The sequence below is a fragment of the Macaca fascicularis genome, chromosome 14 (assembly GCF_037993035.2).
Source record: "Macaca fascicularis isolate 582-1 chromosome 14, T2T-MFA8v1.1".
Taxonomy (NCBI): Eukaryota; Metazoa; Chordata; class Mammalia; order Primates; family Cercopithecidae; genus Macaca; species Macaca fascicularis.
Genome location: NC_088388.1, coordinates 122,133,162 through 122,159,368, shown reverse-complemented (window position 1 = coordinate 122,159,368; position 26,207 = coordinate 122,133,162). Strand labels below are relative to the sequence as shown.

The 26,207-nt window shown below is 44.6% G+C and overlaps 1 protein-coding gene across 7 annotated transcripts in view; it reads right to left on the bottom strand.

Annotated features, from left to right (window-relative positions):
- Positions 1 to 14,835, bottom strand: part of GRAMD1B (GRAM domain containing 1B) — a 273,617-nt gene extending 258,782 nt beyond the window's left edge. For all 7 annotated transcript variants that reach the window (XM_065529130.1, XM_074015487.1, XM_065529138.1 and 4 more), the window contains exon 1: positions 14,429 to 14,835. Coding sequence is in view for 5 of the 7 variants with exons in the window: in XM_065529138.1 (XP_065385210.1) it covers positions 14,429 to 14,454 (26 nt within the window). In the remaining 2 variants the exon portion in view is untranslated. The remainder of the gene's footprint in view (positions 1 to 14,428) is intronic.
- Positions 14,836 to 26,207: the final 11,372 nt, after the last annotated feature.

Here is a 26,207-nt window from a genome sequence, read left to right as displayed (position 1 = left end):
AGAGTGACATATTATAAATAATCAGGAGATTAATGAATAGCAAATTTTTATTTGCTATTCATATGCATATGATATTAAAATGTGTGGTGGTAAAACAAAATTTACCTGCTGAAATTTTTTTACCTTAAACACACACCCACTAGAAAATGAGGGAAGGAGGAGAAAGATTTGGTGGGTACTGATGAAAAACTTTACAAGATAATCTGCTTGTAAGACCATTGGAGAACCAGAATACTTTACATGTTGCCCCACAAGCTGTCCCCTAAATGACAGCACCATTCCACACCTCCTCAGAGTCCCCTTCTCCATCAACTAGAGGGTGGGGCTCCTCGCCAGAGAGCTTCAGAGCACTAAATTCTGTATCAGGAGATGGGGGTGCTAGTCCCAAACCTATTCCCAGACAGTTTTCTGAACCTGGATGACTGATTTCCATTTTCTTGGTCTCTTTTTCCTCATCTGTAGAAGCTTAAATGAGATGAATCTAGGTTCCTAAATGGCCAGGAACATATAAAGGTTAAGCCATAAAGGGCAACTGAGATCCTAATGTTTAGTATTTCTTACCTAGAATTCACCATAAAACCAAGTAACAACTGAATCGTTAGGACACTCTAACAGATTGTTTTCTGTGTAATTGTGTTTGACGTCTAAATTGAAGTGCTGGGTAATTACATTTAGTCTCCTACTGTAATAACAGTGGAAGAAATCAGAACCACCTGTAAGGCAGGATAACGGGTTGACAAAGAAAGGACATTTTAAAACCTCGCTTCAGTGCTCTGTAATCAAAGCAAACAAATAAACAGGCAGATAAAACACAACAGAGATTTTTTTTCCCCCTGATTTTTAAAGCTCTTTTTGGATGATGTCAGTTGTTCACAGATACCTAGAGACCTATGTTCTTTTGGTATTTGTATGTAGAACAGAGACATGCAGTTCCACCAGACTGCAGATGTTACAATGATCGAACACCTAGATACAGGCGAAGCTTAAGGCTGAGCCTGGGGTAAGGACAGAGAGTAAGGATAGACAAATCATGGAGAACCGTAACAGAACAAGCCAGAAAGAGCCAGAGCAGCAGGGTTTTCACCTGCTGGTGCTGTTCCCTGCATGACAGAAAGATCCTTTGTCTGCCTCAGCAGGTTCATCCTACACCTGGTGCCTGGTGACAACACTTGTTAAAAAGCATGTGGCTATGTGGTGAACCAACCCCACAGACTACGCAAGATTGGATGAAAATGCAAACCATGATATTAATTGGCTGGAGTGAAGGGATAGGGAATGGCCTAGAAAATTCACTTCATGGGCCTAAAGTTTCATAAAGTGAGAGATAGGAACTGTTCTCTGGAAGGGATACATTTATTGTAAGGCATTGTGACATAAAATGCAATAACTTAACCTTTTTATAAAAAAATCTGTGGTTTAAACCTTCAAAAGTCCAAGGTAGAAAAGGCTCACAATTATAGGTTTTAGAAGCTTTTCAAAACACCTATTAACTGGGCTCTACATAATCATAAGGCCTGGCAGATAGGCCGTGAGACCAATCTGACTCCAGAGAGGCTCACACTAACTAATCCAAGATGGTGGGGATTACCCAACCTGGACTTTCACAGCCTTTCTCAGCCACCCACTCAACAATTCAACAGCTCCATCTTTTGTTCATGCAAAGAAGACCAGCATCAGTTTAAAGTAGGTGGTCACTGACATGCATCCCGCTGAATGAAGCAACCTTTTCTCCAGTGTCAGCCTAGGATCTTAAAGTGCCTCTGAGATCTGTCAAGATCTCAATCTCCAATCCACTGACATTTCTCATTCTATTCCTCCCTTAAATCTCTTCTTCAATCTCGTCGTTCTCCCAGTTTCAGGCACCTTCTAGCTTTACTCTCCCCTGGGTCTCAGCAGCATGCTCAGCACCTTGTGATTCCGCCAACCTTCCCAAAACATCTACCCAAGAGGACCCCAGCTCGCTGCTCATGGGCTATGGTGCAGATTGAGACGATCCTGCACGTAGAGCATGCTTTCCAACTCCAACAGAACACTGTATGGAAATCTTTTCCTTTGTCCCCAGTCAATAATTTTGACCCTTCAAAAACACTTCCATGCTTTCTGAGCTCCCACCTCACTCCCTATTTCACTCTCAGAAGATGACTTCACCTTCTCTTCAGAGAGGAAATAGAAGTTATCTCTTGATAACTCTTGAAGGCGGGGTGCAGTGGCTCACACCTGTAATCCCACCGCTTTCGGAGGCGGAGGTGGACGAATTGCTTGAGCTCAGGAGTTCGAGACCAGCCTGGGCAACATGATGAGACCCCTGTCTCTACCAAAAATACAAAAACTTAGCCAGGTGTGGTGGCATGTGACTGCAGTCCCAGCTCCTCGGGAGGCTGAGGTTGGATAATTGCTTGAGCCTGGGAAGCAGAGACTACAGGGAGCCAAGATAGCACCACTGCACTCCAGCCTGGGCGACAGAGTGAGACTCCATCTCAAAAAAAAAAGAGATACCTTCTTTTTTTTTTAAATGGATTCTCACTCTGGCACCCAGACTGGAGTGCAGTGGCGTGATCTCAGCTCACTGCAACCTCCACCTCCCAGGTTCAAGCAATTCTCCTGCCTCAGCCTCCCAAGTAGCTGGGACTTACAGGCGTGCATCACCATCCCTGGCTAATTTTTGTATTTTTAGTAGAGATGGGGTTTCACCATGTTGGCCAGGCTGGTCTCAAACTCCTGACATCAAGTGATCTTCCTGCCTCAGCCTCCTAGTGTGCTAGAATCACAGGTGTGAGCCACCACACCGGGCCAAGAACTTCTCTCTTGAAGTGACTTCCAGGGGTCCTTCACATCTGCACTTCTGAAAGTATGACTAATCTTTGCTGTTTTCCCATTTTCTCCAAGAAAGGGGCATTCTTTATTTCCCTTTATGGGTTTTTTTTTCTTCTTCTTTTTTTGCGACAGGGTCTCACTGTTTCCCAGGCTGGAGTGCCCAGGCTGGAGTGCAGTGGCGGGAACTCGGCTCATTGCAACCTCAGCCTCCCGGGCTCAAGAGCTCATCCCACCTCACTCTCCTGAGTAGCTGGGAACACAGGCGCACGCCAGCACACCTGGCTAATTTTTGTATTTTAAGTAGAGATGGGGTTTCGCCATGTTGCCCAGGCTGGTCACGAACTCCTGGCCTCAAGCAATCCACCCACCTCGGCCAACCAAATTGCTGGGATGGCAGGCATGAGCCACGGTGCCTGGCCCCAATTTATAGGGTTTTAATGAAAATTAAATAAATCGACAAATGTAAGATACCTAGCACCAATGTTTGGCAAACCATGAATATTGGTTCCCTTTTGTTCTTCCCTCTACAAATTTAATCCCTCAGTTTCCTTTGTTTATTTGTTCTTACTTTTTGCTAGATTCTGTTACCTTCCGAGTTCTCAAGTTTCTCTTAGTTGTCTCTTCTTCTTTCTATATTTGCAATCTCTCCCTATCTAGATATTTCTTATTTATTGATAAACATATTCAAGTGATTTCTTTCTTTTCTTTTTAGAGATGGGATCTCGCTCTGTCCCCCAGGCTGGAGTGCAATGGTGTGATCACAGCTCACTGCAGCCTCAACCTCCTGCGCTCAAGTGACTCTCTCACTTCAGCCTCCCAAGTAGCTGAGACTGCAGGTGCGTGCCACCATGCCTGGCTAACTTTTTGCATTTCTATTTTTGTAGATATGGGGTCTCACTTTGTTGCCCAAGTCAGTCTTAAACTCCTGGCCTCAAGTGACCCTCCGGCCTTGGCTTCCCAATGTGCTGGAATTACAGGTATGAGTCACTTCCCCCAGCCTGACTTCCCTCTTTTGAAAGCTCATTTTTTTTTTCTTTCTTCCCCTGTAAGTTGTCATTCCATCTCCTTTTGTTTCTTTCAAATATAAAGTGTAGGGAGCTCAAACTCTCAGCTGCCTTCAAGTTCTAAACTCTGCGCAATGTTTTTATCTTGCTCCTATCCCATCTTCTTCCCCTGGGGCTTCACTGACACTATTTTTACCAAGATAATGAATGAAACCCCAAATCTTCACTCCAATGGCCTCTTTCCAATCCTCATCCTGCTCAAATTTTGATTTCATTACCTTACTTTTCTGTCTTTCTTTCTTTTTTTTTTTTTGAGACAGAGTCTCTCTGTGTCGCCCAGGCTGGAGTGCAGTGATGCGATCTCAGCTCACTGCAACTTCCACCTCCTTGGTTCAAGCAATTGTTGTGCCTCAGCTTCCCAAGTAGCTGGGATTACAGGTACGCACCACAACGTCCAGCTAATGTTTGTATTTTTTGCAGAGATGGGGTTTCACCTTGTTGGCCAGGCTGGTCTCGAACTCCTGGCCTCAAGCAAGCTGCCCACCTTGGCCTCCCAAAGTGCTGGGATTACAGCTATGAATCACTGTTCCAGCCTTAACTTAACTTTCAATCCTGCCTTTTCAGTATATTTTATCTTCAGTTATGGCCATTGACTTAGTTCAGATAACATCAAGCTAGAATATTAATGCAGTCTAGGGCCCCTCCTCTTTCTTTTCTTTTTTTTTTTTTAAGATGTAGTTGTGCACTGTCGCCCAGGCAGGAGTGCAATGGTGCAATCTCGGCTCACTGCAACCTCCACTTCCTGGGTTCAAATGATTCTCCTGCCTCAGCCTCACGAGCAGCTGGGACCATAGGCATCCACCACCCCGCCCAGCTAACTTTTGTATTTTTAGTAGAGATGGGGTCTCACCATGTTAGCCAGGCTGGTCTCGAACTCCTGACCTCGTGATCTGCCTGCCTAGGCCTCCCAAAGTGCTGGGATTACAGGTGTGAGCCACCACGGCTGGCCCTGGCTCCTCCTCTTTCTTTCCACAGCCTCCATCATCCACCTGTTACCAAATTTTGATGACTATTCTTTAAACTAACTCTCAGATCTGGATGATACTTTCCAATCTTTCTTGCCAGAGTCCAAACTCCATCAGGTCTCACCTGGACCACTCAGCAGCCCCCTTCATGGCATCTGGACATAACTTTGAACTGTCCTTGTTTCTGTTCATCTTCCGCATTGCTTCTAGAGTTATATTCCTAAAAAACTAATCTGTTCTTCTTACCCTCCTGCTACCAAAAAAAAAAAAAAAAAATGGTGTTGCCTCAGTTAACTACAAGCTGCATAACTGGACCTTCACAAGTGGCTCCAACTCCATCATGCTGGCCTCATTGCCTCTCTTACAGATGCCTTAGAGTCTGACTAAATGACTCTTCATGAACACGTCACATACCTCACAACTCCATGTTTTTGCACATGCTATCCCATCTGCCTGAAATACAATTTCACCCTTCTCCGTCTGGATCACGCCTACTCACCTTTTATAACCCAGCTAAAATATAACCTCTTCTGAAAAAGCCTTCTCAGATTCAACTGGGCTGTTCCGCTCACTGCTTTGGACTTGGTGTTCCTATGACACTCATTCTTACCTCTTCATAGTCATTAATAAGGTGTCTAACTCTTCTGCTTTATGTTTATCTTCCTTCCTAGACCATGAGCTATATGAAGAAAGAATTATGTCTTATTCAACTCTGTATCCCCAAGACCTACCTTGTTTCTATTTTTGTTTTTGTTTTTGAGACAAGGTCTTGCTCTGTTGCCCAGGCTGGAGCACAGTGGCACAATCATGGGTCGCTGCAACCTCAAACTCTTGGGCTCAAGTGATCCTCCCACCTCAGCCTCCCAAGTAGCTAGGACTACAGGTGCATGCCATCATGTCTGGCTAAGTTCTTTATTTTTGTAGAGAAATGGTCTCACTAAGTTGCCCAGGGTGGTCTTGAACTCCTGGTCTCAAGCAATCCTCCCACCTTAGCCTCCCAAAGTGCTGGGATTACAGGTATGAGCCACCACACCTGGCCCATTGTTTCTTGTTTAACAAATGTTTGTTGTAATAATCTAAAATGATAATGTGGAAAAAATGACAGAAATAAACAAGAACAGAATAATATTGGAGCAAGAACATATTACACCTTGTCCACAATTGGTAGAGATAAGATACCCCAGTAGAAAAGAACAGAAGACAAGAGCACTTCACCAGTGCTCTGAAAAACCTAGATTCCAATCCATCAACACACTTCTTTCCATTGCCCACAGAGGAATAAAACCCATAGAAAGTACGAATGTCTGTGTTCTTCTTACTCCTATTTCATGCTTGTTTGTACTGTCTTTCGTCTTCTCTAAAGATCAATTGCCAAAACTTGATCACAGTCCCATCATTTCAGTGCAGTTATACAAGGTAGCCCAAAGGTTGGATACCTAAATTAAATCTGGCTGTTGCTAAGAGATATCAGGCTTCAGATAGAAAAGTCAAAACCCAGTACTAGCATTACGCACCCAGGTCCATGGGGCATGCAGGTGTCTTAAGAATTATACTTTAGGAGAAAGAAAAGGAATAGACAAAATTATGTTTTAAACCTAATTTTATAAGTCCTCTAGCCTCATCACAATTGGGCCAACACTCCAAGAAAATAGCCCTACTGTTCCTGCTAACTTGTTCCTGCTTTTTGACATTCAGCTTGGGTTGATCTAACTGCTAAATAAAGCCATCAGCACAGCCTTTTTACCTGGGTGTGCACTTTCTCAGACAAATAGCAGGAAGTTCGTGCATGCAAAAGACAAGCCAGGACCAGAAATTAGCATTTTCTATTGATTGCTGCCAACTGAGTTCAAATGGAGGGAATGGCCCCAGCCAAGATGAAGAAAGACTTCAAAAAGCCAATTTATAGAGGCTTAAATCCTAAGAGACTTGCCTCTGCTTTCTTTTGGAAGTGGTGGCCTCCCTCAAATTCTGCTATAATTTATATGCCTTACAGAAATTTATTTAAACACTGGTTCAGCTGGAGCAGGCTATAGGGCAGGAGTCACCTTTACAGATAATATACATAAAAAAGGAGGGAGATCACAGTTACAAGGAGCAGGTATAATGCCAACTTTTATTCAGCATTTTCTCTGACTTAGATGTCAAGAAAACTTGGCAATGAGTAACATGTCAAAACCTAGAAGAAAGTCAGTAGGCCTCCAGAAAACTGATATAGGCTACTTCACTGTTCTGAATTCCTTTAATTCAATTTGCACAGGTATCCATATTTTAGGGCATCCCCTTTATATATATCAACTGCAACGAGATGCTTGTAGACCCCTACCTGCGGAGGAGGAGAACTAATGACAGATGATAGGAAAAGTTATAAGAAAAAGATGGCATTGAAAATATAGGTTAGGCCAGGCACGGTGCCTCATGCCTGTAATCCCAACACTTTGGGAGGCTAAGGCGCGTGGATCACCTGAGGTCAGGAGTTCGAGACCAGCCTGGCCAACGTGGCGAAACCCGTCTCTACTAAAACTACAAAAATTAGCTGGGCGTGGTGGCACATGCCTGTAATCCCAACTACTGGGGAGACTGAGGCAGGAGAATCTCTTGAACCCAAGAGGCGGAAATTGCAGTGAGCCGAGATCACGCCACTGCGCTCCAGCCTGGGCAACGATGTGAGACTCTGTTAAAAAAAAAAAAAAAAGGAAAAAAAAAGAAAAGAAAGAAAGAAAATGTAGGGTAGAATCTACAAGGATAGCATGGTGTGGAAAATCATAGTTTAAAAATAGAACATTGGTTTGCCACTTACTGTCAATGTGATTTGGGGCATCCTGTCTCTAGGCCTCAATTTCTGCAACTATAATGTAATAACAGTTCCTTATGCAAAATATTTTTATGACAATTAAATAAAATAGAATAGTGCTGTAAGCAATAAGTTATGATACAAATGACATTTTAGTAGCAATAAAATAAGAATAATGAAGAGTTCAAAGGTGCTTTTGTTTATTGGCCATACTCATGAGAGGGTTAACCATGCCATCCTCACTAGGAAAATGAAAGACTTTGTATAAATTCTTTACTTCCAAACAAGTTGAGAAACTTATTTTGCAAGTTTGTTTTTTGAAAGACTGGAGCCTGAAGAGGTTCAGGGCCCAAGTACAGAGTCTGGGGAAAAACACATGCCAAAGCAGCAATGGGGACAGTCACGTTCAGCTTGTGGGACTGCCAGTGAGAAACAGTTCAACTCTGGAGCATGGCTGAGCAGACAGACCTGAGAGATGGAGCCTTATATCTGGGAAGCCATACTCTGAAAATGACAGTAGCAAAGGAAGTTCTGACCTGAGTTTATCTTATTCCTCTTCTTCCTCAATGTGCATAAAAACATTCCTTGGCTTCAAAGCTATGCCAGATGAACTGTCTGAATCAGATAGGCAAGAACAAGGAATGGTGAGAGAAAATGCACACGGATGCCTAATTAGAGGAGGAAAAGGAAAGAAGCTTCTGCCTTCCCCTTAATGGACTGTCAATCCTACCTTTCCTCAGGTCCTTCAACACACACTCGGATGGCTCATGCCGATGCTCTCAGTCGCTCCCTGCGTCAGAGACGAAGATACCTTTTTATAGTCACTGCAGGGAATAGTCTCTGGCTAGTAAACCTGTTTCATTTCAGAGGGAAAGATCAACCACTACAAGCCTAGCTGGCAGGAAGAAGCGCTCCTTTCCGAGTCCAACGGTGCCACCCATCGCTCCCTTGGAAGTCAGACTGACTCAACATCACTCTTCATTGCTATCTAGTCTAGGTACTGAACTTGTAAAAACAGCATTTTAAAGGTTAATAGCTGGGGAATTATATAACCCTTCAATATATAAGGAAAAAGAGCCCATAAATACCTTGTTAAACACAAACACGTGCATGGCAGTAAGAAGCTTTCTGAACAGTCTCACGTTTTTACATCTACCCAACCAACCATGTCCGATTAATTGGTCCCCTTAACATGCGTTGTTGGTTTGTGTTTTTGTTTTCCTTCAAAGGAATGGTTATGTGCAAAGGGGCATGCATTTAATTGCTACTAAATCTTCTGGGACTTAAGGAAGTAAGTCCGTGTCTAAACCAATAAAATATCATCTGCTTTGTGTTCTCACCAAGTACTAGATGTGCATCATTATGCTAGCTTCCTAAGCACTGTCCCATCAGCAAAGTACACACCAGCTTCCCTAACCAGACCAACAAATAGAGTGAGTGCCCAAATTCTAAGCAAGGCTTCCACTCAGGGCAAGTTCAGCCAAAGTGAGCCATTTTTAGCCGCCAATGAGATCTCCAAGGAGAACTGAACCACGAGGGCTCACAAAGTCTGGAATCAAACCCAGTGCCAAAAAAAAAAAAAAAAGAGTATGAGAGGGGAAATGCTAAACTCCACCAGAATTCGGTGAACTGGAATTCTTCTTGCTAACAAGCTCAAAAGCCAGATAACAAGGTTCCTTTCTCACTTCTGCCCACCCTCATCAAAGCAGTGCTTTACAAGCGGTTATCAAAGCCCAGGCTTCATGTCTGCCACGCTCTTGAGGATACCTTCTTATATGATTAAATAGAATATTATGCTAAATATTCAGCCACCCCAGCACTGGCTGTGTGGGTGGTGTGCTGGATAAAATCTTCATGAAAACGCCATCACGGGGTCATTTGTTTAATTTCCATTCTGCAAAATATAAAAATAGAACGAGCTGCCGTGAGGGGTTGAGGCTTGACAGCTTCAATGAGAAGCCTCCAAAGCACAAAAACCACGCTGTTCTGCTGGCTCACTTGCATTCTCCCTCTGCCAGAGGAAAACGGGGAAGAGAAAAAACCCGAAAGCAAGGTGCTGCTTTCACTTATCTTCTGCTCTTTTCCCCTCTTTGGCCTTTTCTTGCGTTCGCTCGCTGCATCTTCCTCTTGTTCCATCTGTTTCCTCTCCCTCCTCCTCCTTGGCTTGCTTCCTCTCTCCACCGCCCCACCCTCCCCTACCTCATCATTTCTATGTGTCATTTCTCTTTCTCTCCTTCCCAGGGACTAGTTCTCCTTCCATGCTTCCTGCACCCTCACCAGGGCTGCCCTTGCCTTCCGGGGCAGCCTGTATCTCCAGGTTTGCTGGATCTCACAAACTTTTCTAGGAATTGCTTCCTTCCATCCCCGCCTCTACCCCATCCCCTACCCCTTCCCCTAGTCCCAGACATGGAATATATCTAGAAAGATGGGATTTCAGAGATCAGTTAGATTGGATGGCAGATGAGCTGCAAAGATGACCTTTTCATACTTCCTCATCCAGATTAATATGTTTACTATCCATTGAGCTCAGCATCTCATGGGGTGGGGGGCGCAGGCAGGTAGTACATCACTGGTCTTGTGTTTTTGTACAAATCAATTTTTATTTTTATGAAGCTTTTTTAAAAAAATAAATGCAAGTTGCACTCTCCAATTCCGACCCCTGCAGCCCATGGCCACCCCCAAATTAACCCTGTTGCAAGCTTGGCTCAGAAAGGAAAAAATTCTCTTTTACCAGAAGCTCCAGAGTTGCACCAAAAGCCCATGAGGGTGCTGAGAGGAGAAAGATACTTCCTACTTTATGCCCATTAGGATCTCAAAAAGGTCTCACCATTTGACCTAGTTTCAAACCAAAGGATTCAGATTGTTTCAAGCCAGTTAGAATGGCTGATGAAACCAACACACTTTAGCTCATTCAGTATGCCTAGAATATGCCTAGAATGGGTTCTTCACCTGTGGTGCTCATGAACAACTGGAGATATTCCTCTCCCCTGCTGTAGATCACCAGCAACTTTCTGAAGACAACATCGCTGTTGGTTTAAGGAAAGCCTAAGAAGAAAGATGGTTAACAGACCACTATGTCACAGATTCATCAATGTCAACCCATCCTAGAAAAGTACTTAAGTATCTTATAGATCCGTATATGAGTCTGCTGCCACATGGTCCACCATCTAATAAATACTGTTCTCATCCTACCAAATGAGACTTTAATAAATTAAAGTGGCCCTCATAAGACTGTGTGCCTACTTACGATCCCATTTCCTAAAATACTTTCTCTCTCTCTTTCTCCGCAGTAACACTATTTCCACTCCTCCTGCCTGTTATTGGCATTCATTATGCAGATGCACAATGCAGACCCGCCAGGTATGAAGCAGAGCAGATACTGGAGTATACCTTAGAAGTATACTTAGAAGTCAGAGTCTGTATACACCAAAATAAAGGGTATATGGAACTCTTACAGCTAAAAGATATGTGCGGTGTTTCTGGTTTGTACGTATTGATCAAATCAAGGAACGAAGGCTTTTCTTACCATTTGAAGAATGACCATGCCTAGACAGGAAAAGAAATGTGTTTCCCAATGCACCAATCCACAGGTGCAAAAGGGGGAAAGGAGAAGAAGAACGAAACACTCTTGATCAAGCTGAAAGATCCATGAAAAGCAAGAGAATAAAGTGCAGCAGACACCCCAGGAGAAAGTGACCTCTTCTGCAGGGCAAGCAGAATGGGTGACAATGCCTAGCAATGTCGTAAACAGCAGCCCAAGGCCACAAACACTGAAAACTGCATGCCAGCTGTGCAAAAGCAGCAGACAGTGGGAGCAGCGCGGTGGAAACACCTCCGGAGTGCAGCTGCAGACCTGGGGCTGGTGATTTCAGTGACAAGCATACATATTACAGATGTGTGCATTGAGAGGGGCCACCAATGAGCTAATCTGCAAGGACATCAAATGACTACTATGGTGGAAAAGCAAAGGCTAGAAGGAGATGGCAGGGACAAATGCCATCTCCTAAGAAGGATGTGTTTTCAGCCAGGTGCAGTGGCTCATGCCTGAAATCCCGACACTTTGGGAGGCCAAGGTGGGTGGATCACGAGGTCAGGAGTTTGAGACCAGCCTGGCCAACATGGTGAAACTCCATCTCTACTAAAAATACAAAAAATCAGCCGAGCATGGTGGCAGGCGCCTGTAATCCCAGCTTCTCGGGAGGCTGAGGCAGGAGAATCACTTGAAACTGGAAGGTGAAGGTTGCAGTGAGCTGAGATTGCACCACTGCACTGCAGCCTACGCAACAAGAGCGAAACTCTGTCGAAAGAAAAGAGAGACAGAGAGAGAGAGAGAGAGAGGAAAGAAAGAAGAAAGAAAGAAAGAAAGAAAGAAAGAAAGAAAGAAAGAAAGAAAGAAAGAAAGAAAGAAAGAAAGAAAGAAAGAGAAAGGAAGGAAGGAGAGAAAAAGAGAGAGAAAGAGAGAGAGAAAGGAAGGAAGGAAGGAAGGAAGGAAAGAAGGAAGGAAGGAAGGAAGGAAGGAAGGAAGGAAGGAAGGAAGGAAGGAAAGAGAGAGAGAAAGGAAGAAAGGTAGATGTTACTTCATTCCAGGCCTATGATCATTGAACACAGCTGATCAAGCATCCAAATTGGGCACTCACTTTTTGTGACAATGTCACATTGGCACCCCAGATTGACTAGGTTTTGATCAGTTGCTCATACTGGTTTCTTTCCAACACTGTCACCAAAGCACAGCCCCAAACCTCCAAAACCAAACAGCTTTTGAGCATGGATGGAAAAAACTAGAACTGCCACATGCCCTTTCAAGACCCTGGATCTCTTGAACACCAGTGACACCCAGCAGAACTCTTCATCCAAATTGCAAGGTGAGGATGAGATCTCCTGAGCAAGTTACAAATAAAGGCGCCAAAGGAAGGGGCCTTCAGGCAAACACTGGAGACCTCACTGTACACCATCAAAGGCAACTAAGGCTCTAAGATGCAGTGAAGGTGACATAAATAGGGACATTCAGTACGAGCAAGAGACATGATCTTCAAGTAAGGAACAAAGACAGGAGGCATAGCTGAATAGAGGGAATAAGAGTTACATGTCTACACTTTCCTGTCTAACCTCCTAAATATTATTAAATGAAAGAGAGAAGGGAGAGAGATAGGTGTGTGTTCCACTAGGAAGCAGGAGTGCCTCTCTTTGACTATGTCTGTTCCACAGTGAGTTTCTATATCAGATTAGGAGTACAGTGGGATCTTGGGGTAATTTTCAACCTATTTCTACTACTCAGTTTCCTGAACTCAAAGAGAGAGCCCCAGCTGAGATCCGCCCCTCTTAAAAAGTTTCCAGGCCGGGCGCGGTGGCTCAAGCCTGTAATCCCAGCACTTTGGGAGGCCGAGGCGGGTGGATCACGAGGTCAGGAGATCGAGACTATCCTGGCTAACATGGTGAAACCCCGTCTCTACTAAAAATACAAAAAACTAGCCGGGCGTGGTGGCGGGCGCCTATAGTCCCAGCTACTTGGGAGGCTGAGGCGGGAGAATGGCGTGAACCCGGGAGGCGGAGCTTGCAGTGAGCCGAGATCACGCCACTGCACTCCAGCCTGGGAGACACAGCGAGACTCCGTCTCAAAAAAAAAAAAAAAAAAGTTTCCAGGAGAAGGGCCCCTCATCCATAAAATACTGCAAACACTATTTGTATCTCCAAAAGGTGATGTGCCCATGTGGGTGTTGGTAGAGGAGAAAGCTCAGCCCCCTGCACAAATTTCTTTGTCCTCGCCCAGAGTAGTGGGAGTTTTACATCTGCTGCTGTCATGAAACATTTTATTATTTTTTACAAGCCTTTTTAAAAATTATTATTTCCTAGGAGGAAAAAAAAATCTAGAGATTTGACAAGCATTCGTGATATGTACAGTCCTCCCACCCTACCCCTCTTCAATACTGGGCCTTGGGTGGAGTTGCCCCTCACAGGTGCTCCAGGCCCACCAGAAACGAAAGCCTGGGGGCAGGCAAGCAACTGTTTGTTCTTGTTACCTTGGTGCCTGCATATCCTGCTGAGGAACTTTTGAGGAATGAAGTTTATCCAGGCACGAGGTTGGCTGATGGATGCAAACAAGTTGTTTGGGCTCTAAAAACTTCATTCTAATGACCACACCTTCTCATTCCTTCATCTACTCTACAAGAGTAACTCTGTTTTCCCTGGGATGGAGCCTCTCACTTCCACCCTCAGAGGAAATGAGAAGTGGAGCCTTTTCCTTATCTCCCTAGGTACCTCCATGATGGACACTTTGTCTTTTTGCCAAATCTTGGACTTCTACCATGCAAGCAGAATAGGCATAATAAGACTGATGAGGCAGCCAGGTAGGGAGATGGCAGCACTGCCCAGAACAAGGGAAGCCAGTGCTTCCAGTTCAAACTTTTGCCAGCAAGATAGAGAGAAGGAGAGGCAATCTCCACGCTCAACCAGCCCTGTCCCCACTACCTGTTCTGTGCACATCTCCAGTACTGAATGGAGAAGGAAGCCAGCTGAGCCACCTCCAGAAATTCATGGAGGAGATAATCTATCTCAGAGGTTTCCTGGGGACACCAACTCTCAGGTGCAGGATGCCTCAGCCAAACCATAATCCATGTTAATAGCTTTACGTGGCCCTCGGGTAACTTTGATGTTTCACTAAGAAAATTCGGATGTAACAGCACCCCCACCCCCCACTCCAATGTTTCCACAGCCTCCAGTTTCACCCGGATCCCTCACCATCACTCGGCATCCATGTGTGTTTCTCCTAGGGCTCAGGAAGGTCAGGAAGTTCTTACCTGGATCTGCTGGGAGAGGCACTCATGTGGACACCCGGTCCGGGCGCGCGGCGGTCAGCAGCGTCCAGGGCACACCAGCTGCTGGCTACTGCTCACCACGTCTCCCCGCGAGCTTGGCTTTGCAAAGAGGAGAGCCAGTCCCATCTGGAGGAGGGGAGGAGGAGCGCGGAGCCTGAGGACACCCAAACCCGAGCGGCGGGGTCGCGCTGGAGCCCAGCTCCGCGCACTCTCGCTGCGCCCGGGCGCGCTGCACCCTCGGAGCCGGGACGGCCGGCTGCTCCCAGGCGCGGCGGGGGCCGCTGGGGCGGGAGGAAGCGGAACTCGCCCGCTCTCCGTGGGCTCGGAGCTCCCACTGCCTCCGAGGCTAGGTGTCACCGCACCGCGTTCCGTCTTTCTCTCTGTACACTAATATTGGCCCCTCCCTGTGCATCTACGTTTCTTCAATGTCCGCCCCGACTCTACCTCTGTGGTTTCCGCTCCTGTCTCCGGCTCTCCGGTCTCAGTCCCTCTCTCTCCCCTTTCATTCCCCCTCTCTCCTCTCTCTGTCTCTCTCCTCCCCTCACCCTCCCTCTCTGGGTGAAGCCTGCTGCCTGGATTCTCCCGGTATTGCCTCGCTCCAACATTTAGCACTGCAGTGTAACTCGGGGACATACAACCAGACCGTTTGTTTAAAACCAACCCTTAAAATCAGACCATTAAGTTTAGTACGGAAACCAGCGCCAGAAGCGCCGCTGCCTTGCAGCTAGGAGGAGACAGTAGCCCATCTGGAAACCAGATTATCATGTTCCACGGGAAGATATGGAAAAGGTGTAAGAAGGCGAATGGCAGAGATGAGCAGGAGTGCACAGGTGACCCGGAGGATCTTCACGATGGGGAAGCATCTGGACTGGATAGTGTTGAAAGCATGGCACTGCAAAACAGGAGGACACCAAGGAGTCGTCAGGTTCAAAGCGCTCATTTTGCAGATGAGAAAACTGAAGCTCAGAGAGGTCCAGGATCACACAGCTAGCTAGGGAGGCAGAGACTTGAGTTACCCCATTGCCAGGGCATCCAAGTTCCCAAACCTGGAAAAGAACACGTTTACCTGGGACTGGGTGTTGGGTGGCCTGGGAGGTAGGGTTGTCAGTCTAATTTATGCCAAGGGCATCCATGTCTCTGGGAGGTTGCCTGAGCCCATGAAGAAAATGTGATCAGCTGATTTACAAGTTCACACCCCACTCTCAGCAGAACCACTTCTAAGCCCTCTCCTTGTAGGAAGACCAGGAAGAATGAAAACCACCAGAGGTGCCACAGTGCTGATTTTGTTGGCGACCACTCTAAAAACTTGAAAGGGTGAAATGACAAATCTTTCTTCATTGCTTTCTCCCAGAGACCCAGCTAACAAGATCTGCTTTTTAAAACCCCCATTTTCCACTTATTACTTTCCATCCTCCTCTCCACCTTTCATGTCATTCTAACCACTCTCTGACACAGATATTTTTATGTTACCCACAAAAGAGACACATTTTCCCCCATTTGCTTCTTACACCTACACTAAAATACTACCTAGTGGTGAGAGCTTATAAATCAAAAGAGATTTCTCACTGGAAGACTGCCGAGGGGGTTGTGGCACTAATTTTCCTTTCCCAGAAGATGCTATTATCCCTGGCAGAGTCTTCTCCCTCCCAATGTCCTTCTCTCGGACATTCACTAGACTCCTCTGGAACTGCTTCTCAGGGCACCCTCTCTCCAGATCCTTCCGACCAGGTGATTTCCAATATTTTGCATGCACTCATACACTCTCTTTTGGGAAGTCGTGATAACCTATTCCACAATTGCGTGCACTGAGGTAACTCAGAGAATAATGAAAGCTCCCTTGCAGTTATACTATTAATCAAGAAGAGTTCTTTAGTCAAATTGTGGCCTTTGAGAAGCCGATTGCCGAGTAAGAGTTTGAACTCTGGGGCTGAAAATGCGAACGTTGGCCTGTATCATCTCCAGGCCTCCTAGCTCCGTGAATCTATGATGATGACTGAATCTACAGGACATGATGAAAAATTAAAACACATGGAAAACACGGCGAGGCATGGTGACTCATGCCTGTAATCCCAGCACTTAGGGGGGCCAAGGCAGGCAGATCACTTGAGGCCAGGAGTTCAAGACCAGCCTGGTCAACATGGCAAAACCCTGTCTCAACTAAAAATACAAAAATTAGCCAGGCGTAGTGGCATGCACCTGTGGCCCAGCTACTCTGGGGGCTGAGGCATGAGAATCACTTGAACCTGGGAGGCAAAGATTGCAGCAAGCTGAGATTGCGCCACTGCACTCCAGCCTGGGCAACAGAGTGAGACTCTGTCTCAAAAAACAAAAACAAAAGCAAACCACATAGAGAACACATTCCTAGATTCTGAGACTTTAAAATTAAAACACCAATGGTCTATTAGTTCCAACCTCTTGATTTCCAGTTACCAGAAGTGTGATTCTGAGCAAGTTTTAAACTTTTTTAAGCTTCATAAGGTTGCAAAGATTAACATAACATCTTTAAATTTTCTGGTACATAGTAAGTGGTAAATAAAAATGTTAAATTACTTTTCTTTCTTTCTTTCCTTCCTTCCTTCCTTCTTTTTTTTGAGACTGAGCCTTGCTCTGTTGCCCAGGCTGGAGTGCAGTGGTGCAATCTCGGCTCACTGCAGCCTCTGCCCTGTGGGTTCCAGCGATTCTCCTGCCTCAACCTCCTGGGTAGCTGGGATTACAGGCGCACACCACCACGTCCGGCTAATTTTTGTATTTTCAGTAGAGACGGGGTTTCGCCACGTTGGCCAGGCTGATCTTCAACTCCTGACCTCAGGTGATCCACCTGCCTCAGCCTCCCGAAGTGCTGAGATTACAGGCGTGAACTATCGCACCTGGCCTTTGCTTCTCTTTCTAAACTGCTCAAAATTGATCTCTACCTGGAAGCATTCCAACTACATCTCAATCACTCATGATCTCATTAATCCTTTACTTAAGATCCTTTTAAACCAGTTTATTTCATTTAAATGTACTTTTATCTTTTCCATATTTCCTTTTTTATTTGGCAAAAATTTATTAAACATTTATTATGTGCTGCCAGGTACTATACGCTGTTCTAACCTACATGTATTTCTTTTATCTAATTTAATATTCTAGCCAGGCATGGTGGCTCACACCTGTAATCTCAGCACTTTGGGAAGCCGAGGCAGGAGGATTGCATGAGTCCAAGAGTTCTATGTTCACAACACCATCTCACAAAAAATATAAAAGTTAGCCAGGCGAGGTGGTGTACACCTGTGCTCCCTGCTGCTAAAGAGGCTGAGGTAAGAGGATTGCTCGAACCTGGAAGGTTGATGCTGCAGTGAGCCATGATCATGCCACTACACCCTAGCCTGGGATGACAGAGGGAGACCCTGTCTCAAAAAATAAAATAAAATAAAATTCCCAGAATTAGGAATGTATTTTCTCTGTTTTAATCTTTCATCATGTCCTGTGGATATAGCCATAGTCACAGATATATTGAGCTAGAAGGAGGCCTGGAGATTACACAGATCAACTTTCTCATTTTACAGCCCAAAGAGGAAAACTGATGTACACACATCGATAAAGCTGAAATGGAGCTAGTCTTTGGCCTCCTAATCCAGTGTCCTTTGCACTATGCAAACATTTCTTGACATCTGTTCCATGGAACACTATTTCCTTGCAATATTAATAGATGGCATTCCAACAAAGGGTTCTACGGCCAAGTGTGTTTGGGAAATAATGAGTTAAGCAAAGTAAATAAGTCATTTTTCATTTGGTTTTTTTTTTAATTGCAAGGCTTTTCAGAGCCTTTACTATGTTTATGGGCATCATGAATTTCCAAGAGAGGGATATACAGTGTCTCAGTTATTAATATTGAATCAGGAAATCCTTCCTCGTAGAACATCTTGAGGAATTAATGATCTAAGACACAAATTTAGGGAACACTATGCTACACCCTGAAAACACCAGCAGCCCGTGTGACTGCCCAGTCTTTGTGACCTCCACAGAGAAGACCAGTTAGTGTTAACTCATCCTAGGCATTTGGTGAGTGCTGTTTCTAGGTCTAGAAACTTACCAGGTTAATGCGTCCTTAGATCAAAGGGGAACACGTCACCCTGGGTATGCTCTTCTCTGAGTTCCTTGCTTGGCATGGAGAAAGGGAAAGCAGTGGCTTCAGTCGATCTCCCCTGTGTGACAGACTTGGCCAAGCTGCAGAGATACAGTTTTCTGTCCCTGCTTTTCCCTTCTGTCCTCCCAGGGCAAATTTTCAGACCACTTGGGCTGTATAGCAAGGTGGTTAAGAGCATGGATTTTAAAGCTAGACCTTCCTAGGTATTAATCTCATCTGTATTTCTCACTAATTTTGGGATACTGGACAAGTTGCTTAACCTCTTAAGCCTTGGTTGTCTCATTCATAAAATCAGCATAATAACACTAGACAATAATATTATCGTATATAAACCCCTGGCACAGAGTTAACACCCAAAACTCTAGCAGTATTCCTAAGTCATAGAGCATTGTTGTCAATATATAGCTTGGTGATACAGAGAGTTGTGCTGAACCCAAGAGCTCACAGAACCCAGAACGCAAAGTCAATCTTTCTCTTTCTTTTCTTCCTAGGCAGTACTAAGCCTATTATAGTCATCCCAACAACTGCTGTGTTCCTCCAGAGCTAGGAGGAAACGAGTACTAGATACTTTGAGTAAGCTCCAAAATATCTCAGTAGTAGATACTTTTGAGCAAGCCCAGAAATGAACAAAAAAGGATACTAATTGTTCATATAACTAAAAGCTTCCTTTAATTGAGCAGCTACTAAACACCAGGCACTGTGCTAGGGAATTTACAATAATCTATCTATATCTATATCTATATCTATATCTATATCTAATCTAGCTATACTCCTTACAGCCACTTCAAGAGGGAGGTAACCACATCCTTACTTTGAAAATTTAGAAAAAAAAAACCCGAAAGTTTAGAAAATGTATGAAGTGAGACACCAAATTAATCCAACGACAAAATGTAAAACTACCAGCTTCCCTGTAGTCATTTCAGCCTTAGGTGAATGTAGGCATATTGTGTACTAGAATACACTTTATGGGACGTGGTGGGGCTGGGAATGTTTCTCTTTTTCTGGAGCAATTGTGGAACAGATGTTAATTAATGCCCAATTAAGTTAGAAATGGAACCAAGCAAATTAGTTTCTCACTTGTGTCCGTCAAGGTCCTGCTCACTGGATTCTGTGTCTAGCAGCCTAGAACATGGGAAGCTTCCAGGGCTCCCATTAGCCCACTAAAAGAAAACAGGGCATTAGGTGATCAGAGAGGACATTTTGTATCAACAGAGAAATAAAGACATAATTTTCTTCCTACCACTAGTAGGAACACGAGCATGTGGAATGAGGACAGTGAATGAGAGCTTCCTCTTTCCCTCTTTGTCACCCAAAATATCCTTTTGGATCCCTCCACATCACCCTACCCTTCCTCCCCAGCAAGAAAGCCACATCTAGGGCGAAAACGTGACTCCTTCCCCACTAAGTCACTGTCATTAGCTGTAGTTCATTCTTCCCAGTCCCTTCCCAGTGCAATTAAGTCAAATCATCAGGTGACCTTTGGTAGCAGCCTTAGGATAAGAAAAGAGCCGGTTTTACCCACTCCAGGAGGTCAAAACCCCAACTCCTGACACAGAACACAACACTCTATTTTTGTCAAGGCGATTTGAAGAGACACCAAGCTAGTAAGAGAGAAAAGGCAAGAGAGAAGAGCAAAAGCTTTGTTATTTCTCCAGGCAAAATACAACAAGAAACTTCTATTGTAATAATGGCACCTGCAGAACTGAGATTGGAGAGGACAAAACCACCCAAATGTTCACATCCTCTCATCAGGGGATTCCACTGAGTTTCCCTTTCTCAGAAAGATCTGCAATGTGAGTGTGTGGATGTGTATGGATTAAGGGGCTAGGGTGGGTAGGGGGTGGATAAAAAGCCAACATTTTAAAATAACTACTACATTTCAGATATTGTACTGAGTGCTATCAATATAAGATTTTTCTGTAACCCTCACAGTCACCCTGTGAAGTTCGTTTAATTATCTCTACTTTATAGAGATATCTACTTTATAGATAATTCTATAAATTAAGAATAATTTATAGAAAAGATGCTGATTCTTAACAATGGTTAAGTAACTTGCCAAAAGCCACATGGTAAGTATATAATGTGAGAATCGAAATCCTTTGGGCCGGGCGCGGTGGCTCAAGCCTGTAATCCCAGCACTTTGGGAGGCCGAGACGGGCAGATCACGAGGTCAGGAGATCGAGACCATCCTGGCGAACACGGTGAAACCCCGTCTCTACTAAAAAAATACAAAAAACTAGCCGGGCGAGGTGGCGGGCGCCTGTAATCCCAGCTACAAGGGAGGCTGAGGCAGGAGAATGGCGTAAACCCGGGAGGCGGAGCTTGCAGTGAGTTGAGATCCGGCCACTGCACTCCAGCCTGGGCGACAGAGCGAGACTCCGTCTCAAAAAAAAAAAAAAAAAAGAAATCCTTTATGACACATAAGAATCTCTACTGTGTCTACTGTCTCACATTTGAATATAGCATTTCAGTGTAGCCACATTCTTGTTGGCTAGCAAACAATCTTTTCAGATAGATCCAACACTTCTCCCCATTTGTACAAAAGGAAGCTGAGGCTCCGGGAGGTGAAGGAAATTCATCGAGGTTAACACAGGTAGAAAATGGCAGTGCTGGTCTTGAATTCTGCCCCTCCACTGCTCTAGCAAAAGAGGCATTTTCCAGATTTTGGAATCCTAATGCCCTCATGAATCTAAAAACATATCATTCCTTAAAGAATGCTCCTGATAAATTTCCATGACCAAGCCAGTCATCAAAAAGGTCAAATGCTAGGCACAAAATTAAAAAAAAAAAAAGGAAGAAAGAAAGAAAAGTCCATAGCAAGGCCAGATAACTCCTTGGGATTTCCAGCCATTGAGCAGAGTTTTCAGGAGCTAGAATCTTTCTCTCTGCCTCTCACAGACCTTCAGGCTAAATGTTCAGTTTTTGCTGTGCCAAAAAGAATAGAAAAGACATAATAATAATTATAATAATAGCATATACTTATTTAGTTCTTACAAATTTCAGACATTATTAGAGGTGCTTTACATTTTAGTTACTCATTTAATTGTGAGTCATGCTGTGAAGTAGGTACTATTATCATCTCTGTTTTATAGGTGAGGAAATGAAGCACGGACTGGTGAAGTAATTTGCCCAAGGTGAGACAGCGAGTAAGAGCAGAGTCGGGAGTTAAAACCAGAGTCTGATACCAGAGTCCAGGTGCAAAATTGCTGCTGGCTGGATGTTCTGATGAAGTCCTCTGAATCCCAGCTTACCAGGGATCAGGGAGGCTCTGAGGTCAGCGCCCACGTCTGAGGGAGGGGTGCCCTGGGACGCCATTCCCTTCCCCAAGGCTGGCCTTTGCCCATGGACACTTGGCTACTTCACTCTGGCCCTCTCCCTGCCAGCTTCACCAGCTGCCCCTTGTCAGCCCAGCACAAAGAAAAGCCAGATTGGTTGGGGGAGGGGCGGCCATGCCTGCACTATCCCTCTTGCCAAGTAGGGAACTTCTCTTCCCCTCCTCCTTTTCCCGGGAGCTCCCATCTGGCCTGTATCACCAGCTTATTTGTGCTTCGAAAAGCCAGCTTGCAAGTGAGGGAAATGGGATTCAGTCCTATGAACCACGTCTACTAATCCAATCAGGGGCATTTTCCCCGATTATGGGCACCACCCAACCCTGCAGGGCCTACGGCAGGCTCGGAAAGAAGGCTCTGCCAGGAGCATGGCCACAGAGAGGGATGAGGGCACATATGATGTAGGTGTGCCCTCGAGGATTTCCGAAAGACGTCTGTCATCCTCTTTCCCCACTGGGTGCTGTGGCTCATGTTGGAGAAACAGAGGCAAAAAGATACCAGTGGGGTATGCGAGAGTGGCAACTTGAGCTGGTGGATAAACACAAGCGAGAGCTCAGGAGGTCCACGCTCTTTTTGTTCAAAGTTCGCTGGAATCAAGCTGTGTGACCATGGGAAAGTTACTTCTCTTCTTTGAGTCTCACTGTTTCTCATCTACAGAATAGGAGTATTTTGTTTTGTTGTTTTGTTTTTGGGACAGAGTCTCGCTCTGTCACCCAGGTTGGAGTGCAGTGGCACGATCTCTGCTCACTGCAACCTCGACCTCCAGGGTTCAGGCAATTCTCCTGCCTCAGCCTTCTGAGTAGCTGGGATTTCAGTCGTGCGCCAGGCTAATTTGTGTGTGTGTGTGTTTTGTTTGTCTTTTGTTTTTTGTTTTTTTGGAGACAGAGTCTCACTCTGTTGCCCAGGCTGGAGTGCAGTGGCACGATCTGGGCTCACTGCAACCTCCGCCTCCTGGGGTTCAAGCAATTCTCCTGCCTCTACCTCCCGAGTAGCTGGGATTACATACCCATGCCACCATGCCCAGCTAATTTTTTGTATTTTTAGTAGAGACAGGGTTTCACCATGTTAGCCAGGATGGTCTCGATCTCCTGACCTCGTGATCCTCCTGCCTCGGCCTCCCTAAGTGCTGGGATTACAGGCATAAGCCACCATGCTTGGCCCAATAGGAATGTTGAATTAGATGGATCCCATGAGGTTCCTTCCTTATTGTATGAAATGGAAAGGCTCCTCCAAGGTGTACTTCTTCAAGGAGGCAATTGGGACAGAGCCCAAAGTGGCGCTCCATCCCCCTCTGTCCCTCCCTCCAGACATTTCCTGGCATCTCTAGTGCACACGGGACTCCCATTCCCTAGGACTCTACCCATTGGCATGACATCATGGGCACTTGTGCAGGCTGCTGTGCCAGAGTCTTTGACCCTGAAAGGGTGACTCCAGCACTTCCTTTTACTCCAAACAGCAAGTGCTCTAACTCTGGGTTCTAAGAAGCATCATGTCCCAGGCTCACAGATTCTCATCCACTGCAAATCTTAGGGTTAGATCTTTCTTTTTCTTTGGACTTTGCTTTTCTCTTTTGAATAATACAAAGAAAAAAAATAACAGAATGAAACCATATGGGACGCCAGGCAATTAGCTAATAAGTTTTGCAACATGAAGTGTCTCACAAAGAAAATCTATCAGACACCTCAACCATGTCAGACTCCATTCTTATAGGCAGTGGCTATTGAGAACAGCAACTGGTAAGATGCTTTATTTTTAAATGAGTTTTCCAGGTCTAATTTCTCCTAGCCTGAAAGAAATGATGAGGCTAGAAAGAAATCAGGTTGGATCACGTGAGGAAAAAGTAGCATCAGGAAGCCAATATGGTGTCTTGGATTGTAGTACAAATCTTATGGGTGGGTGCTGAGTCTTGATTAGATGGCTTCATACAGCACTAAGTATAGCACCACATGCCAACAAGCAATCAGTAAAGCCTTTTAGTAGCGATGGCTGATGATGAAATGCCCTATCTTTTGTCAAAGTCCCATTGCTTATTCTGTGACACCAGATTCTCCACCTAATGTTAGAGACTACAGAATTGGAGTTTAGCTGCAAGACATTCCAAACAAAGGATCTCAGACCCAAAAGTTAAGTCTTCTGCTATGGATGGGGCCTATGCTTGGGGACAGACACAGTAGCAGATAATGAGAAAGAGCCCATCCTGGCAAATGGCACATGACATCTGGAGATACTGACAAGCATTAGGAAGTGATCTGAGCAGAAAGGCTCCCAAAATAGAAGACACTCTAAAGACGGGATGCAATGACACAGGCAATGTGGGCTGTTCCGTGGGCAACAAGGAGGTCAGCAGGTGTCCAGTGTCTGGGTCCCCTCCCTGAAAGGGCAAATGAGAACAAACAGGGATCTGGGAACTGGGTAGGTTATAAAGTCAGAACCACTTGAAGATTAGAAAGGTAAGGACCAAGATTACATCACCAGCATGTGGCAGAGCTGAGATACAAACTCAGGGAACCAGAGTCCATATCCTGGATACTTAACTACTTTACTCTGCTTCCAGAACTAGGCTGGGGCTACATGTTAAGGCAGTTTAGGGGCCTGAAGGGAACCCAGGAGGTCATTACAGAGTCAATCTTAGACAATGTTTACTGACTGACTATAAACTATCATGGGAAAAGCCTCTCCTGGAGGCCCTAATAGGAGACACTACAGACATGGCAGGCAAGCAATTAGAACCAGGAAGTGGAACCCCAATTCAGTGAACACTCCTAGGGAGAGCCTCTAGTCACTCTAAATTAGTCCAAATGTCTATACTCAGACGATTTCATTCCAGAGTGCTAAAATTACACACCAAATGCAATCACAGACCAACAGTCAGTAACTCTGAGAAATCATGGGCAAGTAAAGGACTGAATTCTTGAGTTCAACTGTAGTTTCCAGAAAAGCAGAGGTTGGAGAATCTCTAACAAAGCAGTAAGAGAGATGATTAAATACATAATTTAGCAAAGGAGAATCAATCCAGAGTTCCTAGGTTCCAGTCACACCAATATAGATTAATTTACTGTTTGGACAGTCTTACTGTAGAAGTCAAAATACACTTTTAAAATCCTTGTGTACACCTCTCATTCACTCAACAAACATTAATGAAAAATCTACTGTGTGGGATTGTCCTGGTCCATTTTCTATTGGTATAACTGAATGTCAGAGACTGTAATTTATAAAGTAAAGAAATTGATTTCTTATGGCTCTGGAGACTGGAAAGTCCAAGGTCAAGGGACTTCATCTGGTGAGAGCCTTCTTGCTGGTGGAGACTTTCTGCAGAGTCCTAAGGTGGCACAGGGCATCACACAGTAAGCAAGCTCGTGAGAGAACCAAACTGGCTTTTACAACAGACCTACTCTCATGATAACCCATTAATCCATTAATCTGTGAGTAGATTAATCCATCCATGAGGGCAGAGCCATTATGACCCAATCCATTCTTAAAGGCTCCATTTCTTAATACTGTTACATTGGGAAGTAGATCTCAATATGAGTTTTTGAGCCGATAAACATTCCAACCATAGCAGGAACATACTAGCTGACTAGAAAATTAAAAATCTTTTCTCTCACTTAGTCTTCGGAAAAGAGTCAGAAACTCAGTATGTAAACAATATTCCAGATAAAGTTAAGTGCTACGAAAAAAGTTAAGTATGGCAATGGATTACAGAATGATTAAGAATGAGGGTCTCCGTTAGCCAGGATGGTGGAGAAGCTTCTTCAAAGGTATTGGAGCCAAGGCCAGGATAAGAAGAAGCCTGACATGTCAAGACCGAGGGAGAAATTGTCTCAGGAAAAAGAATGAGTGAGTGTAAAGTTCCATATATTTGAACAAGTTTGGCATGTTTCAGAAATTAAAAGATGACCACCAAGCCTACCCTACAGGGAGGGAAGGGATAGAAGAGAAAGGGAGCTGGGGAAATGGAGAGCTTCACAAGCTTTTGTGGGCTGTGGTCAGGAGTTCAGATTTTGCCCTCAGAGAAATGGGAAGTAATTGAAAAATTTAAACAGGGAATGATATGATTCAAACTCCTTTTTAAAATTTTAATTTAACAATTTAATTTTTAAACTTTGTTTAATTTTTAATTTTTTTTAAGGGGCAAGATCTGGTTCTGTTGCCCAGACCGGAGTGCAGTGGTGCAATCATAGCTCATTGTAACCTCAAACTCCTGGGCTCAAGCTATTCTCCCAACTTAACCGCTCACGTTTTTTCATTTTTGAACTGATAATCATAGTTATATATATTTTGGGAGTACATGTGATATTTTGATACT